This window comes from Panulirus ornatus, chromosome 4, assembly GCF_036320965.1.
Source record: "Panulirus ornatus isolate Po-2019 chromosome 4, ASM3632096v1, whole genome shotgun sequence".
Taxonomy (NCBI): domain Eukaryota; kingdom Metazoa; phylum Arthropoda; class Malacostraca; order Decapoda; family Palinuridae; genus Panulirus; species Panulirus ornatus.
The window spans coordinates 90456668-90478161 of NC_092227.1; the positions used below are offsets into that span (position 1 = coordinate 90456668).

Here is a 21494-nt window from a genome sequence, read left to right on the forward strand (position 1 = left end):
AAGGAGGTAAATAAAGTGTGTAAGACAAGGGAGAAAATGGGAACTTCAGTGAAGGGGGCTATTAGGGAGGTGATAACAAGTAGTGGTGATGTGAGAAGGAGATGGAGTGAGTATTTTGAAGGTTTGTTGAATGTGTTTGATGATAGAGTGGCAGATATAGGGTGTTTTGGTCGAGGTGGTGTGGAAAGTGAGAGGGTTAGGGAAAATGATTTGGTAAACAGAGAAGAGGTAATAAAAGCTTTGCAGAAGATGAAAGCCGGCAAGGCAGCAGGTTTGGATGGCATTGCAGTGGAATCTATTAGAAAAGGGGGTGACTGTATTGTTGACTGGTTGGTAAGGTTATTTAATGTATGTATGACTCATGGTGAGGTGCCTGAGGATTTGGCGGAATGCGTGCATAGTGCCATTGTACAAAGGCAAAGGGGATAAGAGTGAGTGCTCAAATTACAGAGGTATAAGTTTGTTGAGTATTCCTGGTAAATTATATGGGAGGGTATTGATTGAGAGGGTGAAGGCATGTACAGAGCATCAGATTGGGGAAGAGCAGTGTGGTTTCAGAAGTGGTAGAGGATGTGTGATCAGGTGTTTGCTTTGAAGAATGTATGTGAGAAATACTTAGAAAAGCAAATGGATTTGTATGTAGCATTTATGGATCTGTAGAAGGCATATGATAGAGTTGATAGAGATGCTCTGTGGAAGGTATTAAGAATATATGGTGTGGGAGGCAAGTTGTTAGAAGCAGTGAAAAGTTTTTATCGATGATGTAAGGCATGTGTACGTGTATGAAGAGAGGAAAGTGATTGGTTCTCAGTGAATGTAGGTTTGCGGCAGGGGTGTGTGATGTCTCCATGGTTGTTTGATTTGTTTATGGCTGAGGTTGTTAGGGAGGTGAATGCAAGAGTTTTGGAAAGAGGGGCAAGTATGAAGTGTGTTGTGGATGAGAAAGCTTGGGAAGTGAGTCACTTGTTATTCGCTGATGATACAGCGCTGGTGGCTGATTCATGTGAGAAACTGCAGAAGCTGGTGACTGAGTTTGGTAAAGTGTGTGAAAGAAGAAAGTTAAGAGTAAATGTGAATAAGAGCAAGGTTATTCGGTACAGTAGGGTTGAGGGTCAAGTCAATTGGGAGGTAAGTTTGAATGGAGAAAAACTGGAGGAAGTAAAGTGTTTTAGATATCTAGGAGTGGATCTGGCAGCAGATGGAACCATGGAAGCGGAAGTGAGTCATAGGGTGGGGGAGGGGGCGAAAATCCTGGGAGCCTTGAAGAATGTGTGGAAGTCGAGAACATTATCTGGGAAAACAAAAATGGGTATGTTTGAAGGAATAGTGGTTCCAACAATGTTGTATGGTTGCAAGGCGTGGGCTATGGATAGAGTTGTGCGCAGGAGGGTGGATTTGCTGGAAATGAGATGTTTGAGGACAATATGTGGTGTGAGATGGTTTGATCGAGTAAGTAATGTAAGGGTAAGAGAGATGTGTGGAAATAAAAAGAGTGTGGTTGAGATAGCAGAAGAAGGTGTTTTGAAATGATTTGGGCACATGGAGAGAATTTTGAGTGAGGAAAGATTGACCAAGAGGATATGTGTGTCGGAGGTGGAGGGAACGAGGAGAAGTGGGAGACCAAATTGGAGGTGGAAAGATTGAGTGAAAAAGATTTTGAGTGATCGGGGCCTGAACATGCAGGAGGGTGAAAGGCGGGCAAGGAATAGAGTGAATTGGATCGATATGGTATACCGGGGTTGACGTGCTGTCAGTGGATTGAATCAGGGCATGTGAAGCATCTGGGGTAAACCATGGAAATTTCTGTGGGGCCTGGATGTGGAAAGGGAGCTTTGGTTTCGGGCATTATTACATGACAGCTAGAGACTGAGTGTGAACGAATGGGGCCTTTGTTGTCTTTTCCTAGCACTACCTCACACACATGAGGGGGGAGGGGGATGGTATGCCATGTGTGGCGAGGTGGCGATGGGAATGAATAATGGCAGACAGTGTGAATTGTGTTCATGGGTATATATGTATGTGTCTGTGTGTGTATATATATGTGTCCATCGAGATGTATAGGTATGTATATTTGCGTGTGTGGACATGTATGTATATACATGTGTAAGGGGGTGGGTTGGGCCATTTCTTTCGTCTGTTTCCTTGCGGTACCTTGCAAACGCGGGAGACAGCGAGAAAGTAAAATATAAAATATAAATATATATATATGTATACGTTGAGATGTATAGGTATGTATATGTGCGTGTTTGGACGTGTTTGTATATATACATGTGTGTGTGGGTGGGTTAGGCCACTTTTTCGTCTGTTTCTTTGCACTACCTCGCTAATGCGGGAGACAGCAACAAAGTATAATAAAAAAAAAAAAGATTATGATAGTGTTACTTTTCATACTCTGTTCTCCTAGAGTTGATATTGATGAATAAATACACAAGTGTCATGATTTTTCACCCTTTATTATGTCCATGTATAATGCAGTAGTGTTACGTTTTTTTACTTAAGCAGCGCTGTGTCTGAATGACCCCACAAGTCTTTTCTTTGTAGACTCTTCCAGGTGTTCTGAGTTTTGTAACAGCAGAAGACATACCTGGATATAACAGTTTCGTTGTTAATGCTGGATCACAACCAGACCCTGTAAGTATTAATATTTCTATTTCTCTTCAATATGTTAGGTTCTATAGGACCTGCACTTTGTAAACATTACATGTGTAACTGACATATCAAAAGGACTTTTGATATGTGTAAGAATTAATGATATTTTGGCACGTGTAATTAATTTTTTTCTACTGCATGGGCAAGGACTTTTATACTTGTGGGGCCCCATCTCTAAGTATTCTCTTCTATCACAAAACTTTTTGTACTTCTTTGTGCACCTTACATTTGTCATGTCCTTGTTTAGTTTTTCATTCATCCACCATATCTATATAGTGTAAGTACTCTATATCTTTTTTAATAAGTCTCATGCTTAATTTCATATTTTCTCCTCAGTTTGTTCTGTCTCTACAGCTTTTCAAGAGCTCTTCACTGTCTAAATCATCATTCTGGTTTAAAAACATAAAGGTTGTGATCAGGTCACTCCTCAATCTTCTCTTTTTCAAGGTGGGCAAATTTGAGGCCTCCTATCCTTTTCTTGTAATTCACTTTTCTTCATTCTGGTACCAACTTTGTTACCCTCTCCTGGACCTTCTTTGTTAGCTTTTTATTCTTCTCAAGGTACAAGGACCAAACTCGAGAAGCACATTTTAGTTTTGTTCTTGTGTAGGATGTAAACAGCATGCTGAGTGTTTCTTTATCCATACACAGTAAAGCCACTGTTATCCATAATTTGAGGCATAAATTTCAGAATGCATTTTTTTTCAGTTTCAATTAGCAAACTAAGACTTGCTGAAAGAAGTTAGGAAATTAGAAAAGATGCTTAGAATTATTTCAGATTACATGCACACTATGTTGCTGCACTTAGCATAATCACCGTCTTGTGTTTTGTGGCTGTAGTGATTATTTACCGTTTGCCATATATTTTCTGTTTTGGAATGTGCATAGGTCTTCTATATTTGTGTATTTCATGCACCCTGGATAACTTTTATGGACAGTGGCCCCTTTCATGCATAGTTAGCAATTGCCTTACAACTCCCTGAAGTCATCTACATCTCACATAAAGTGCAAGAGATATGTTTTAAGCCTTGAAAAGATGGACTTGTGTAAGAGGCTGGGTAAGGTCACTTATGAAGGACCTCAATTTTTTTTCTATTGTAAGTTAAGATGGCATGGGCAACTGGGACCCTAACCAAGGCCATCCCATTAATGATATATATATCTTTTTTCTTTTAAACTATTCGCCATTTCCCATGTTAGTGAGGTAGCGTTAAGAACAGAGGACTGGACCTTTAAGGGAATATCCTCACCTGGCCCCCTTCTCTGTTCCTTCTTTTGGAAAATTAAAAAAAAATGAGAGGGGAAGATTTCCAGCCACCTGCTCCTTTGATCGTTTCTCTACTTACTTGGTGAGACGGAACTAGAGCTTTCCTCAGACGGGATAGCCGCCTCCTTCTAGACCTAAGCGGCAGAAGGGTTCTTCTCTCTTGTTCTCATCCTCCTCTTCATTTCGAAGATATATATATATATTTTTTTTTTTTTTTTGCTTTGTCGCTGTCTCCCGCGTTTGTGAGGTAGCGCAAGGAAACAGACGAAAGAAATGGCCCAACCCACCCCCATACACATGTATATACATACGTCCACACATGCAAATATACATACCTACACAGCTTTCCATGGTTTACCCCAGACGCTTCACATGCCTTGATTCAATCCACTGACAGCACGTCAACCCTGGTATACCACATCGCTCCAATTCACTCTATTCCTTGCCCGCCTTTCACCCTCCTGCATGTTCAGGCCCTGATCACTCAAAATCTTTTTCACTCCATCTTTCCACCTCCAATTTGGTCTCCCACTTCTCCTCATTCCCTCCACCTCCGACACATATATCCTCTTGGTCAATCTTTCCTCACTCATTCTCTCCATGCGCCCAAACCATTTCAAAACACCCTCTTCTGCTCTCTCAACCACATCTCTCTTACCCTTACATTATTACTCGATCAAACCACCTCACACCACATATTGTCCTCAAACATCTCATATCCAGCACATCCACCCTCCTGCGCACAACTCTATCCATAGCCCACGCCTCGCAACCATACAACATTGTTGGAACCACTGTTCCTTCAAACATAGCCATTTTTGCTTTCCGAGATAATGTTCTTGACTTCCGCACATTCTCCAAGGCTCCCAGGATTTTCGCCCCCTCCCCCACCCTATGATTCACTTCCGCTTCCATGGTTCCATCCGCTGCCAGATCCACTCCCAGATATCTAAAACACTTTACTTCCTCCAGTTTTTCTCCTTTCAAACTTACCTCCCAATTAACTTGACCCTCAAACCTACTGTCCCTAATAACCTTGCTCTTATTCTCATTTACTCTTAACTTTCTTCTTTCACACACTTTACTAAACTCAGTCACCAGCTTCTACAGTTTCTCACATGAATCAGCCACCAGCGCTGTATCATCAGCGAACAACAACTGTCTCACTTCCCAAGCTCTCTCATCCCCAACAGACTGCATACTTGCCCCTCTTTCCAAAAATCTTGCATCCACCTCCCTAACAACCCCATCCATAAACAAATTAAACAACCATGGAGACATCACACACCCCTGCCACAAACCTACATTCACTGAGAACCAATCACTTTCCTCTCTTCCCACACGTACACATGCCTTACTTCCTCGATAAAAACTTTTCACTGCTTCTAACAACTTGTCTCCCACACCAAATATTCTTAGTACCTTCCACAGAGCATCTCTATCAACTCTATCATATGCCTTCTCCAGATCCATAAATGCTACATACAAATCCATTTGCTTTTCTAAGTATTTCTCACATACATTCTTCAAAGCAAACGCCTGATCCACACATCCTCTACCACTTCTGAAACTACATTGCTCTTCCCCAATCTGATGCTCTGTACATGCCTTCACCCTCTCAATCAATACCCTCCCATATAATTTACCAGGAATACTCAACAAACTTATACCTCTGTATATATATATATTTTTTTTTTATTGCTTTGACGCTGTCTCCCGTGTTTGCGAGGTAGCGCAAGGAAACAGACGAAAGAAATGGCCCAACCCACCCCCATACACATGTATATACATACGTCCACACATGCAAATATACATACCTACACAGCTTTCCATGGCTTACCCCAGACGCTTCACATGCCCTGTTTAAATCCACTGACAGCACGTCAAACCTGGTATACCACATCGCTCCAATTCACTCTATTCCTTGCCCTCCTTTCACCCTTCTGCATGTTCAGGCCCCGATCACACAAAATCTTTTTCACTCCATCTTTCCACCTCCAATTTGGTCTCCCATTTCTCCTCGTTCCCTCCACCTCCGACACATATATCCTCTTGGTCAATCTTTCCTCACTCATTCTCTCCATGCGCCCAAACCATTTCAAAACACCCTCTTCTGCTCTCTCAACCACATCTCTCTTACCCTTACATTATTACTCGATCAAACCACCTCACACCACATATTGTCCTCAAACATCTCATATCCAGCACATCCACCCTCCTGCGCACAACTCTATCCATAGCCCACGCCTCGCAACCATACAACATTGTTGGAACCACTGTTCCTTCAAACATAGCCATTTTTGCTTTCCGAGATAATGTTCTTGACTTCCGCACATTCTCCAAGGCTCCCAGGATTTTCGCCCCCTCCCCCACCCTATGATTCACTTCCGCTTCCATGGTTCCATCCGCTGCCAGATCCACTCCCAGATATCTAAAACACTTTACTTCCTCCAGTTTTTCTCCTTTCAAACTTACCTCCCAATTAACTTGACCCTCAAACCTACTGTCCCTAATAACCTTGCTCTTATTCTCATTTACTCTTAACTTTCTTCTTTCACACACTTTACTAAACTCAGTCACCAGCTTCTGCAGTTTCTCACATGAATCAGCCACCAGCGCTGTATCATCAGCGAACAACAACTGTCTCACTTCCCAAGCTCTCTCATCCCCAACAGACTGCATACTTGCCCCTCTTTCCAAAAATCTTGCATCCACCTCCCTAACAACCCCATCCATAAACAAATTAAACAACCATGGAGACATCACACACCCCTGCCACAAACCTACATTCACTGAGAACCAATCACTTTCCTCTCTTCCCACACGTACACATGCCTTACTTCCTCGATAAAAACTTTTCACTGCTTCTAACAACTTGTCTCCCACACCATATATTCTTAGTACCTTCCACAGAGCATCTCTATCAACTCTATCATATGCCTTCTCCAGATCCATAAATGCTACATACAAATCCATTTGCTTTTCTAAGTATTTCTCACATACATTCTTCAAAGCAAACGCCTGATCCACACATCCTCTACCACTTCTGAAACTACATTGCTCTTCCCCAATCTGATGCTCTGTACATGCCTTCACCCTCTCAATCAATACCCTCCCATATAATTTACCAGGAATACTCAACAAACTTATACCTCTGTATATATATATATTTTTTTTTTATTGCTTTGACGCTGTCTCCCGTGTTTGCGAGGTAGCGCAAGGAAACAGACGAAAGAAATGGCCCAACCCACCCCCATACACATGTATATACATACGTCCACACATGCAAATATACATACCTACACAGCTTTCCATGGCTTACCCCAGACGCTTCACATGCCCTGTTTAAATCCACTGACAGCACGTCAAAACCGGTATACCACATCGGTCCAATTCACTCTATTCCTTGCCCTCCTTTCACCCTTCTGCATGTTCAGGCCCCGATCACACAAAATCTTTTTCACTCCATCTTTCCACCTCCAATTTGGTCTCCCATTTCTCCTCGTTCCCTCCACCTCCGACACATATATCCTCTTGGTCAATCTTTCCTCACTCATTCTCTCCATGTGACCAAACCATTTCAAAACACCCTCTTCTGCTCTCTCAACCACGCTCTTTTTATTTCCACACTTCTTTCTTACCCTTACATTACTTACTCGATCAAACCACCTCACACCACACATTGTCCTCAAACATCTCATTTCCAGCACATCCGCCCTCCTGCGCACAACTCTATCCATAGCCCACACCTCGCAACCATACAACATTGTTGGAACCACTATTCCTTCAAACATACCCATTTTTGCTTTCCGAGATAATGTTCTCGACTTCCACACATTCTTCAAGGCTCCCAGGATTTTCACCCCCTCCCCCACCCTATGATTCACTTCCGCTTCCATGGTTCCATCCGCTGCCAGATCCACTCCCAGATATCTAAAACACTTTACTTCCTCCAGTTTTTCTCCATTCAAACTTACCTCCCAATTGACTTGACCCTCAACCCTACTGTACCTAATAACCTAGCTCTTATTCACATTTACTCTTAACTTTCTTCTTTCACACACTTTACCAAACTCAGTCACCAGCTTCTGCAGTTTCTCACATGAATCAGCCACTAGCGCTGTATCATCAGCGAACAACAACTGACTCACTTCCCAAGCTCTCTCATCCACAACAGACTTCATACTTGCCCCTCTTTCCAAAACTCTTGCATTCACCTCCCTAACAACCCCATCCATAAACAAATTAAACAACCATGGAGACATCACACACCCCTTCTGCAAACCTACATTCACTGAGAACCAATCACTTTCCACTCTTCCTACACGTACACATGCCTTACATCCTCGATAAAAACTTTTCGCTGCTTCTAACAACTTGCCACCCACACCATATATTCTTAATACCTTCCACAGAGCATCTCTACCAACTCTATCATATTCCTTCTCCAGATCCATAAATGCTACATACAAATCCATTTGCTTTTCTAAGTATTTCTCACATACATTCTTCAAAGCAAACACCTGATCCACACATCCTCTACCACTTCTGAAACCACACTGCTCTTCCCCAGTCTGATGCTCTGTACATATCTTCACCCTCTCAATCAATACCCTCCCATATAATTTACCAGGAATACTCAACTAACTTATAACTCTGTAATTCGAGCACTCACTCTTATCCCCTTTGCCTTTGTACAATGGCACTATGCACGCATTCCGCCAAATCCTCAGGCACCTCACCATGAGTCATACATACATTAAATAACCTTACCAACCAGTCAACAATACAGTCACCCCCTTTTTTAATAGATTCCACTGCAATACCATCCAAACCTGCTGCCTTGCCGGCTTTCATCTTCCGCAAAGCTTTTAGTACCTCTTCTCTGTTTACCAAATCATTTTCCCTAACCCTCTCACTTTGCGCACCACCTCGACCAAAACACCCTATATCTGCCACTCTATCATCAAACACATTCAACAAACCTTCAAAATACTCACTCCATCTCCTTCTCACTTCACCACTACTTGTTATCACCTCCCCATTTGCAGAAGCTGGTGACTGAGTTTGGTAAAGTGTGTGAAAGAAGAAAGTTAAAAGTAAATGTGAATAAGAGCAAGGTTATTAGGTACAGTAGGGTTGAGGGTCAAGTCAATTGGGAGGTAAGTATGAATTGAGAAAAACTGGAGGAAGTAAAGTGTTTTAGATATCTGGGAGTGGATCTGGCAGCGGATGGAACCATGGAAGCGGAAGTGAATCATAGGGTGGGGGAGGGGGCGAAAATCCTGGGAGCCTTGAAGAATGTGTGGAAGTCGAGAACATTACCTGGGAAAGCAAAAATGGGTATGTTTGAAGGAATAGTGGTTCCAACAATGTTGTATGGTTGCGAGGCGTGGGCTATGGATAGAGTTGTGCGCAGGAGGGTGGATGTGTTGGAAATGAGATGTTTGAGGACAATGTGTGGTGTGAGGTGGTTTAATCGAGTAAGTAATGTAAGGGTAAGAGAGATGTGTGGAAATAAAAGGAGTGTGGTTAAGAGAGCAGGAGAGGGTGTTTTGAAATGGTTTGGGCACATGGAGAGAATGAGTGAGGAAAGATTGACCAAGAGGATATATGTGTCGGAGGTGGAGGGAACAATAGAAGTGTGAGACCAAATTGGAGGTGGAAAGATGGAGTGAAAAAGATTTTGTGTGTTCGGGGCCTGAACATGCAGGAGGGTGAAAGGCGGGCAAGGAATAGAGTGAATTAGATCGATATGGTATACCGGGGTTGACGTGCTGTCAGTGGATTGAATCAGGGCATGTGAAGCGTCTGGGGTAAACCATGGAAAGTTGTGTGGGGCCTGGATGTGGAAAGGGAGCTGTGGTTTCGGGCATTATTGCATGACAGCTGGAGACTGAGTGTGAACGAATGGGGCCTTTGTTGTCTTTTCCTAGCGCTACCTCACACACATGAGGGGGGAGGGGGATGGTATTCCATATGTGGCGAGGTGGCGATGGGAATGAATAAGGGCAGACAGTGTGAATTGTGTGCATGGGTATATGTGTATGTGTCTGTGTGTGTATATGTATGTGTACATTAAGATGTATAGGTATGTATATTGTGCATGTGTGGGCGTGTGTGTGTGTACATTGTGTATGGGGGTGGGTTGGGCCATTTCTTTCGTCTGTTTCCTTGCACTACCTCGCAAACGCGGGAGACAGCGACAAAGCAAAATAATGATAATATATATATATATATATATATATATATATATATATATATATATATATATATATATATATATATATAGGCAAAGGGGATAAGAGTGAGTGCTCAAATTACAGAGGTATAAGTTTGTTGAGTATTCCTGGTAAATTATATGGAAGGGTATTGATTGAGAGGGTGAAGGCATGTACAGAGCATCAGATTGGGGAAGAGCAGTGTGGTTTCAGAAGTGGTAGAGGATGTGTGGATCAGGTGTTTGCTTTGAAGAATGTATGTGAGAAATACTTAGAAAAGCAAATGGATTTGTATGTAGCATTTATGGATCTGGAGAAGGCATATGATAGAGTTGATAGAGATGCTCTGTGGAAGGTATTAAGAATATATGGTGTGGGAGGAAAGTTGTTAGAAGCAGTGAAAAGTTTTTATCGAGGATGTAAGGCATGTGTACATGTAGGAAGAGAGGAAAGTGATTGGTTCTCAGTGAATGTAGGTTTGCGGCAGGGGTGTGTGATGTCTCCATGGTTGTTTAATTTGTTTATGGATGGGGTTGTTAGGGAGGTAAATGCAAGAGTTTTGGAAAGAGGGGCAAGTATGAAGTCTGTTGGGGATGAGAGAGCTTGGGAAGTGAGTCAGTTGTTGTTCGCTGATGATACAGCGCTGGTGGCTGATTCATGTGAGAAACTGCAGAAGCTGGTGACTGAGTTTGGTAAAGTGTGTGGAAGAAGAAAGTTAAGAGTAAATGTGAATAAGAGCAAGGTTATTAGGTACAGTAGGGTTCAGGGTCAAGTCAATTGGGAGGTGAGTTTGAATGGAGAAAAACTGGAGGAAGTGAAGTGTTTTAGATATCTGGGAGTGGATCTGGCAGCGGATGGAACCATGGAAGCGGAAGTGGATCATAGGGTGGGGGAGGGGGCGAAAATTCTGGGGGCCTTGAAGAATGTGTGGAAGTCGAGAACATTACCTCGGAAAGCAAAAATTGGTATGTTTGAAGGAATAGTGGTTCCAACAATGTTGTATGGTTGCGAGGCGTGGGCTATGGATAGAGTTGTGCGCAGGAGGATGGATGTGCTGGGAATGAGATGTTTGAGGACAATGTGTGGTGTGAGGTGGTTTGATCGAGTGAGTAACGTAAGGGTAAGAGAGATGTGTGGAAATAAAAAGAGTGTGGTTGAGAGAGCAGAAGAGGGTGTTTTGAAGTGGTTTGGGCACATGGAGAGGATGAGTGAGGAAAGATTGACCAAGAGGATATATGTGTCGGAGGTGGAGGGAACAAGGAGAAGAGGGAGACCAAATTGCAGGTGGAAAGATGGAGTGAAAAAGATTTTGTGTGATCGGGGCCTGAACATGCAGGAGGGTGAAAGGAGGGCAAGGAATAGAGTGAATTGGAGCGATGTGGTATACCGGGGTTGACGTGCTGTCAGTGGATTGAATCAGGGCATGTGAAGCGTCTGGGGTAAGCCATGGAAAGCTGTGTAGGTATGTATATTTGCGTGTGTGGACTTATGTATATACATGTGTATGGGGGGGTTGGGCCATTTCTTTCGTCTTTTTCCTTGCGCTACCTCGCAAACGCGGGAGACAGCGACAAAGTATAATAAATTATACATTATACATTTCCTTTTTTCCATAGCCAGAGGTTGAACCATTATGTGACATTCTTTTTTTTTTCATTCATTTCAAGCTAGAGGTTTCAGTTTTCTAAATTGTTTCTTACATTTCTCATATGTATATATATGTATGTGTGTGTGTGTGTGCGTGTGTGTGTGTGTGTGTGTGTGTGTGTATGTGTATATGTATATATATATGTTTATTATCCCTGGGGATAGGGGTGAAAGAATACTTCCCACGTATTCCTCGCGTGTCGTAGAAAGCGACTAGAGGGGACGGGAGCGGGGGGCCAGAAATCCTCCCCGCCTTGTATTAACTTTCTAAAATGGGAAACAGAAGAAGGAGTCACGCGGGGAGTGCTCATCCTCCTCGAAGGCTCAGAGTGGGGTGCCTAAATGTGTGTGGATGTAACCAAGATGTGAAAAAAGGAGAGATAGGTAGTATGTTTGAGGAAAGGAACCTGGATGTTTTGGCTCTGAGTGAAACGAAGCTCAAGGGTAAAGGGGAAGAGTGGTTTGGGAATGTCTGGGGAATAAAGTCAGGGGTTAGTGAGAGGACAAGAGCAAGGGAAGGAGTAGCAATACTCCTGAAACAGGAGTTGTGGGAGTATGTGATAGAGTGTAAGAAAGTAAATTCTCGATTAATATGGGTAAAACTGAAAGTTGATGGAGAGAGGTGGGTGATTATTGGTGCATATGCACCTGGGCATGAGAAGAAAGATCAAGAGAGGCAAGTGTTTTGGGAGCAGCTGAATGAGTGTGTTAATGGTTTTGATGCACGAGACCGGGTCATAGTGATGGGTGATTTGAATGCGAAGGTGAGTAATGTGGCAGTTGAGGGAATAATTGGTATACATGGGGTGTTCAGTGTTGTAAATGGAAATGGTGAAGAGCTTGTAGATTTATGTGCTGAAAAAGGACTGATGATTGGGAATACCTGGTTTAAGAAGCGAGATATACATAAGTATACTTATGTAAGTAGGAGAGATGGCCAGAGAGCGTTATTGGATTACGTGTTAATTGACAGGCGTGCGAAAGAGAGACTTTTGGATGTTAATGTGCTGAGAGGTGCAACTGGAGGGATGTCTGATCATTATCTTGTGGAGGCTAAGGTGAAGATTTGTATGGGTTTTCAGAAAAGAAGAGTGAATGTTGGGGTGAAGAGGGTGGTGAGAGTAAGTGAGCTTGAGAAGGAGACCTGTGTGAGGAAGTACCAGGAGAGACTGAGTACAGAATGGAAAAAGGTGAGAACAATGGAAGTAAGGGGAGTGGGGGAGGAATGGGATGTATTTAGGGAATCAGTGATGGATTGCGCCAAAGATGCTTGTGGCATGAGAAGAGTGGGAGGTGGGTTGATTAGAAAGGGTAGTGAGTGGTGGGATGAAGAAGTAAGAGTATTAGTGAAAGAGAAGAGAGAGGCTTTTGGACGATTTTTGCAGGGAAAAAATGCAATTGAGTGGGAGATGTATAAAAGAAAGAGACAGGAGGTCAAGAGAAAGGTGCAAGAGGTGAAAAAAAGGGCAAATGAGAGTTGGGGTGAGAGAGTATCATTAAATTTTAGGGAGAATAAAAAGATGTTCTGGAAGGAGGTAAATAAAGTGCGTAAGACTAGGGAGCAAATGGGAACTTCAGTGAAGGGCGCAAATGGGGAGGTGATAACAAGTAGTGGTGATGTGAGAAGGAGATGGAGTGAGTATTTTGAAGGTTTGTTGAATGTGTTTGATGATAGAGTGGCAGATATAGGGTGTTTTGGTCGAGGTGGTGTGCAAAGTGAGAGGGTTAGGGAAAATGATTTGGTAAACAGAGAAGAGGTAGTGAAAGCTTTGCGGAAGATGAAAGCCGGCAAGGCAGCAGGTTTGGATGGTATTGCAGTGGAATTTATTAAAAAAGGGGGTGACTGTATTGTTGACTGGTTGGTAAGGTTATTTAATGTATGTATGACTCATGATGAGGTGCCTGAGGATTGGCGGAATGCGTGCATAGTGCCATTGTACAAAGGCAAAGGGGATAAGAGTGAGTGTTCAAATTACAGATGTATAAGTTTGTTGAGTATTCCTGGTAAATTATATGGGAGGGTATTGATTGAGAGGGTGAAGGCATGTACAGAGCATCAGATTGGGGAAGAGCAGTGTGGTTTCAGAAGTGGTAGAGGATGTGTGGATCAGGTGTTTGCTTTGAAGAATGTATGTGAGAAATACTTAGAAAAGCAAATGGATTTGTATGTAGCATTTATGGATCTGGAGAAGGCATATGATAGAGTTGATAGAGATGCTCTGTGGAAGGTATTAAGAATATATGGTGTGGGAGGAAAGTTGTTAGAAGCAGTGAAAAGTTTTTATCGAGGATGTAAGGCATGTGTACGTTTAGGAAGAGAGGAAAGTGATTGGTTCTCAGTGAATGTAGGTTTGCGGCAGGGGATGTGTGATGTCTCCATGGTTGTTTAATTTGTTTATGGATGGGGTTGTTAGGGAGGTAAATGCAAGAGTTTTGGAAAGAGGGGCAAGTATGAAGTCTGTTGGGGATGAGAGAGCTTGGGAAGTGAGTCAGTTGTTGTTCGCTGATGATACAGCGCTGGTGGCTGATTCATATGAGAAACTGCAGAAGCTGGTGACTGAGTTTGGTAAAGTGTGTGGAAGAAGAAAGTTAAGAGTAAATGTGAATAAGAGCAAGGTTATTAGGTACAGTAGGGTTGAGGGTCAAGTCAACTGGGAGGTGAGTTTGAATGGAGAAAAACTGGAGGAAGTGAAGTGTTTTAGATATCTGGCGGTGGATCTGGCAGCGGATGGAACCATGGAAGCGGAAGTGGATCATAGGGTGGGGGAGGGGGCGAAAATTCTGGGGGCCTTGAAGAATGTGTGGAAGTCGAGAACATTATCTCGGAAAGCAAAAATGGGTATGTTTGAAGGAATAGTGGTTCCAACAATGTTGTATGGTTGCGAGGCGTGGGCTATGGATAGAGTTGTGCGCAGGAGGATGGATGTGCTGGAAATGAGATGTTTGAGGACAATGTGTGGTGTGAGGTGGTTTGATCGAGTGAGTAACGTAAGGGTAAGAGAGATGTGTGGAAATAAAAAGAGCGTGGTTGAGAGAGCAGAAGAGGGTGTTTTGAAGTGGTTTGGGCACATGGAGAGGATGAGTGAGGAAAGATTGACCAAGAGGATATATGTGTCGGAGGTGGAGGGAGCAAGGAGAAGAGGGAGACCAAATTGGAGGTGGAAAGATGGAGTGAAAAAGATTTTGTGTGATCGGGGCCTGAACATGCAGGAGGGTGAAAGGAGGGCAAGGAATAGAGTGAATTGGAGCGATGTGGTATACCGGGGTTGACGTGCTGTCAGTGGATTGAATCAAGGTATGTGAAGCGTCTGGGGTAAACCATGGAAAGCTGTGTAGGTATGTATATTTGCGTGTGTGGACGTATGTATATACATGTGTATGGGGGTGGGTTGGGCCATTTCTTTTGTCTGTTTCCTTGCGCTGGATGTGGAAAGGGAGCTGTGTTTTTGGGCATTATTGCATGACAGCTAGAGACTGAGTGTGAACGAATGGGGCCTTTGTTGTCTTTTCCTAGTGCTACCTCGCACACATGAGGGGGAAGGGGGATGGTATTCCATGTGTGGCGAGGTGGCGATGGGAATATATAAAGGCAGACAGTGTGAATTGTGTGCATGGGTATATATGTATGTGTCTGTGTTTGTATATATATGTGTACATTGAGATGTATAGGTATGTATATTTGCGTGTGTGGACGTGTATGTATATACATTGTGTATGGGGGTGGCTTGGGCCATTTCTTTCGTCTGTTTCCTTGCGCTACCTCGCAAACGCGGGAGAAAGCGACAAAGCAAAAAATATATATATATATATATATATATATATATATATATATATATATATATATATATATATATTATCCCTGGGGTTAGGGGTGAAAGAATACTTCCCACGCATTCCTCACATTTCTTAGAAGGCGACTAGAGGGGACGGAAGCGGGGGGCCAGAAATCCTCCCCTCCTTGTATTTTAACTTTCTAAAAATGGGAAACAGAAGGTGTCACCGGGGGAGTGCTCATCCTCCTCCTAGACTCAGATTGGGGTGTCTAAATGTGTGTGGACGTAACCAAGATGTGAAAAAAGGAGAGATAGGGAGTATGTTTGAGGAAAGGAACCTGGATGTTTTGGCTCTGAGTGAAATGAAGCTCAAGGGTAAAGGGGAAGAGTGGTTTGGGAATGTCTTGGGAGTAAAGTCAGGGGTTAGTGAAATGACAAGAGCAAGGGAAGGAGTAGCAGTACTCCTGAAACAGGAGTTGTGTTAGTATGTGATAGAATGTAAGAAAGTAAATTCTCAATTAATTTGGGTAAAACTGAAAGTCGATGGAGAGAGAGATGGGTGATTATTGGTGCGTATGCACCTGGGCATGAGAAGAAAGATCATGAGAGGCAAGTGTTTTGGGAGCAGCTGAATGAGTGTGTTAGTGGTTTTGATGCACAAGACCGGGTTATTGTGATGGGTGATTTGAATGCAAAGGTGAGTAATGTGGCAGTTGAGGGAATAATTGGTATACATGGGGTGTTCAGTGTTGTAAATGGAAATGGTGAAGAGATTGTAGATTTATGTGCTGAAAAAGGACTGGTGATTGGGAATACCTGGTTTAAAAAGCGAGATACACATAAGTATACGTATGTATGTAGGAGAGATGGCCAGAGAGGGTTATTGGATTACGTGTTAATTGACAGGCGTGCGAAAGAGAGACTTTTGGATGTTAATGTGCTGAGAGGTGCAACTGGAGGGATGTCTGATCATTATCTTGTGGAGGCTAAGGTGAAGATTTGTATGGGTTTTCAGAAAAGAAGAGTGAATGTTAGGGTGAAGAGGGTGGTGAGAGAAAGTGAGTTTAGGAAGGAGACTTGTGTGAAGAAGTACCAGGAGAGACTGAGTACAGAATGGAAAAAGGTGAGAACAGTGGAAGTAAGGGAAGTGGGGGAGGAATGGGATGTATTTAGGGAATCAGTGATGGATTGTGCAAAAGATGCTTGTGGCATGAGAAGAGTGGGAGGTGGGTTGATTAGAAAGGGTAGTGAGTGGTGGAATGAAGAAGTAAGATTATTAGTGAAAGAGAAGAGAGAGGCATTTGGGAAGTGAGTCAGTTGTTGTTTGCTGATGATACAGCACTGGTGGCTGATTCATGTGAGAAACTGCAGAAGCTGGTGACTGAGTTTGGTAAAGTGTGTGGAAGAAGAAAGTTAAGAGTAAATGTGAATAAGAGCAAGGTTATTAGGTACAGTAGGGTTGAGGGTCAAGTCAGTTGGGAGGTGAGTTTGAATGGAGAAAAACTGGAGGAAGTGAAGTGTTTAAGATATCTGGGAGTGGATCTGGCAGCGGATGGAACCATGGAAGCGGAAGTGGATCATAGGGTGGGGGAGGGGGCGAAAATTCTGGGGGCCTTGAAGAATGTGTGGAAGTCGAGAACATTATCTCGGAAAGCAAAAATGGGTATGTTTGAAGGAATAGTGGTTCCAACAATGTTGTATGGTTGCGAGGCGTGGGCTATGGATAGAGTTGTGCGCAGGAGGATGGATGTGCTGGAAATGAGATGTTTGAGGACAATGTGTGGTGTGAGGTGGTTTGATCGAGTGAGTAACGTAAGGGTAAGAGATATGTGTGGGAAATAAAAAGAGCGTGGTTGAGAGAGCAGAAGAGGTTGTTTTGAAGTGGTTTGGGCACATGGAGAGAATGAGTGAGGAAAGATTGACCAAGAGGATATATGTGTCGGAGGTGGAGGGAACGAGGAGAAGAGGGAGACCAAATTGGAGGTGGAAAGATGGAGTGAAAAAGATTTTGTGTGATCGGGGCCTGAACATGCAGGAGGGTGAAAGGAGGGCAAAGAATAGAGTGAATTGGAGCGATATGGTATACCGGGGTTGACTTGCTGTCAGTGGATTGAATCAAGGCATGTGAAGCGTCTGGGGTAAACCATGGAAAGCTGTGTAGGTATGTATATTTGCGTGTGTGGACGTATGTATATACATGTGTATGGGGGGGTGGGTTGGCCCATTTCCTTCGTCTGTTTCCTTGCGCTACCTCGCAAACGCGGGAGACAGCGACAAAGTATAATAAAAGAAAAATATAATATATATATATATATATATATATATATATATATATATATATATATATATATATATAATTCTTTTTCTTTCTTTTAAACTATTCGCCATTTCCCGCATCAGCGAGGTAGCGTTAGGAACAGAGGACTGGGCCTTTTTTGGATTATCCTCACCTGGCCCCCTCTGTTCCTTCTTTTGGAACATTAAAAAAAAACCGAGAGGGGAGGATTCACAGCCCCCCGCTCCCTCCCCTTTTAGTCGCCTTCTACGGCATGCAGGGAATACGTGGGAAGTATTCTTAATCCCCTATCCCCAGGGAACAGAGAAGGGGCCAGGTGAGGATATTCCTTCAAAGGCCCAGTTCTCTATTCTTAACGCTACCTGGGTAACACGGGACACCCCATGTATACCAATTATTCCCTCAACTGCCACATTACTCACCTTTGCATTCAAATCACCCAACACTATAACCCGGTCTCATGCATCAAAACCACTAACACACTCATTCAGCTGCTCCCAAAACACTTGCCTCTCATGATCTTTCTTCTCATGCCCAGGTGCATATGCACCAATAATCACCCATCTCTCTCCATCAACTTTCAGTTTTACCCAGATTGGGGTGCCTAAATGTGTGTGGATGTAACCAAGATGTGAAAAAAGGAGAGATAGGTAGTATGTTTGAGGAAAGGAACCTGGATGTTTTGGCTCTGAGTGAAACGAAGCTCAAGGGTAAAGGGGAAGAGTGGTTTGGGAATGTCTTGGGAGTAAATTCAGGGGTTAGTGAGAGGACAAGAGCATCACTATCCCATGCTTCAGCGTGGTAGCGCCAGGAAAAAGACTAGAAAGGCCACAGTCATTCACACTTATTTTCTAGCCGTCATATATAATGCACCAAAACCACAGCTGCCTATCCACATACAAGCCTTACAGACCTTTCCATAGTTTACCCCAAATGTTTCACATGCCCTTTTTCAGTCCATTTACAGCATATCGACCCTGGTATACAACATTGTTCCAATTCACACTGTCCTTGTTCAGTCCATTGACAGCATATCGATCCTAGTATACAACATTGTTCCAATTCACGCTATTCCTTGCACGCCTCTCACCCCCCTGTATGTCCAAGCCCCGATCGCTCAAAATCTTTTTCACTCCATCCTTCCACCTCCAATTTGGTCTCCCCTTTCTCCCTGTTCACTCCACCTCTGTATGTTCAGGCCCCAATCACTCAAAATCTTTTTCACTCCATCCTTCCACCTCCAATTTGGTCTCCCACTTCTCCCTGTTCCCTCTACCTCTGACAGATATATCCTCTTTGTCAATCTTCCTTCACTCATTCTCTCCATATGTCCAAACCATTTCAACACACCCTCTTCTGCTCTCTCAACCATACCCTTTGTATTTCCACACATCTATCTAACTTTACATTACTTGCTCGATCAAACCACCTCACACCACACATTGTCCTCGAACTTGGTTTGGTCACATGGAGAGAATGAGTGAGGAAAGATTGTCAAAGAGGATATATGTGTCAGAGGTAGAGGGAACAAGGAGAAGTGGGAGACCAAATTGGAGGTGGAAGGATGGAGTGAAAAAGATTTTGAGCGATCAGGGCCTGAACATACAGGAGAGTGAAAGGCGTGCAAGGAATAGAGTGAATTGGAACGATGTGTTATACTGGGGTCGATGTGCTGTCAGTGGATTGAAGCAGGAAATGTAAAGTGTCTGGTGTGCACCATGGAAAGTTTTTTTGGGCCTGGATGTGGAAAGGAAGCTAAGGTTTTGGTGCATTACACATGACAGCTAGAGACTGAGTGTGAAAGAATGTGGCCTTTGTTGTCATTTCCTAGTGCTACCTCATGCATGCACTGGGGGAGGGGGAGTGACACTTCATGTGTGGCAGGGTGGCGGTGGGAATGGATGAAGGCAGGAAGTATGAATATGTACTTGTGTATATATGTATATGCCTTTTTATGTATATGTATGTATGCGTTGTAATGTATAGGTATGTATATATGCATGTACATGTGTGGGCGTTTATGTATATACATATGTATGTGGGTGGGTTGAACCATCCTTTTGTCTGGTTCCTTCTGCTACCTTGCAATGCAGGAGACAGTGACTAGGTATAATGAATAGATGAATAATTATATATAATTATCCCTGGGGATAGGGGAGAAAGAATACTTACCACACATTCCTCACATGTCATAGAAGGCGAGTAAAAGGGATGGGAGCTGGGGCTAGAAACCCTCCCTTCCTTGTATTTTAACTTTCTAAAAGGGGAAACAGAAGAAGGAGTCATGCGGGGAGTAATCATCCTTCTCGAAGGCTCAGATTGGGGTGTCTAAATGTGTGTGGATGTAACCAAGGTGAGAAAAAAGGAGTGATAGGTAGAATGTTTGAGGAAAGGAACCTGGATGTTTTGGCTCTGAGTGAAATGGAGCTCAAGGGTAAAGGGGAAGAGTGGTTTAGGAATGTCTTGGGAGTAAAGTCAGGGGTTAGTGAGAGGACAAGAGCAAAGGAAGGAGTAGCACTACTCCTGAAACAAGAGTGGTGGGAGTATATGATAGAGTGTAAGAAAGTAAACTTTAGATTGATATGGGTAAAACTGAAAGTGGATAGAGAGAGATGGTTGATTATTGGTGCATATGCACCTGGGCATGAGAAGAAAGATCATGAAAGGCAAATGTTTTGGGAGCAGCTGTGTGAGCATGTTAGTAGTTTTGATGCATGAGACAGTGTTATAGTGATGGGTGATTTGAATGCAAAGGTGAGTAATGTGGCAGTTGAGGGAATAATTGGTGTGCATGGGGTGTTCAGTGTTGTAAATGGAAATGGTGAAGAGCTTGTAGATTTATGTGCTGAAAAAGGACTGGTGATCAGGAATACCTGTTTAAAAAGAGAGATATACATAAGTATATGTATGTAAGTAGGAGGGATGGCGAGAGAGCGTTATTGGATTACGTGTTAATTGATAGGCGTGCGAAAGAGAGACTTTTGGATGTTAATGTGCTGAGAGGTGCAACTGGATGGATGTCTGACCATTATCTTGTGGAGGCGAAGGTGAAGATTTGTAGAGGTTTTCAGATAAGAAGAGAGAATGTTGGGGTGAAGGGAGTGGTGAGAGTAAGTGAGCTTGGGAAGGAGACTTGTTTGAGGAAGTACCATGAGAGATTGAGTACAAAATGGAAAAAGGTGAAAACAAAGGACGTAAGGGGAGTGGGGGAAGAATGGGATGTATTTAGGGAAGCGGTGATGGATTGCGCAAAAGATGCTTGTGGCATGAGAAGCATGGAAGGTGGGCAGATTAGAAAGGGTAGTGAGTGGTGGGATAAAGAAGTAAGAGTATTAGTGAAAGAGAAGAGAGAGGCATTTGGACGATTTTTGCAGGGAAATAATGCAAATGAGTGGGAGATGTATAAAAGAAAGGCAGGAGGTCAAGAGAAAGGCACAGGAGGTGAAAAATAGGGCAAATGAGAGTTGGGGTGAGGGAGTATCATTAAATTTTAGGGAGAATAAAAATATATTTTGGAAGGTGGTAAATAAAGTGCGCAAGACAAGGGAACAAATGTGAACATCAGTAAAGGTGGCTAATGGGAAGGTGATAACAAGTAGTGGTGATGTGAGGAGATGGAGTGAGTATTTTGAAGGTTTGTT

At 43.1% G+C, this 21494-nt stretch overlaps 1 protein-coding gene across 1 annotated transcript in view; it reads left to right on the top strand.

Annotated features, from left to right (window-relative positions):
- The window catches only part of LOC139764912 (uncharacterized), a 567165-nt gene that overhangs the window by 242771 nt on the left and 302900 nt on the right, over positions 1-21494 (top strand). The window contains exon 12 of the mRNA XM_071691991.1: positions 2542-2631. Coding sequence (XP_071548092.1) covers positions 2542-2631 — 90 coding nt within the window. The remainder of the gene's footprint in view (positions 1-2541; positions 2632-21494) is intronic.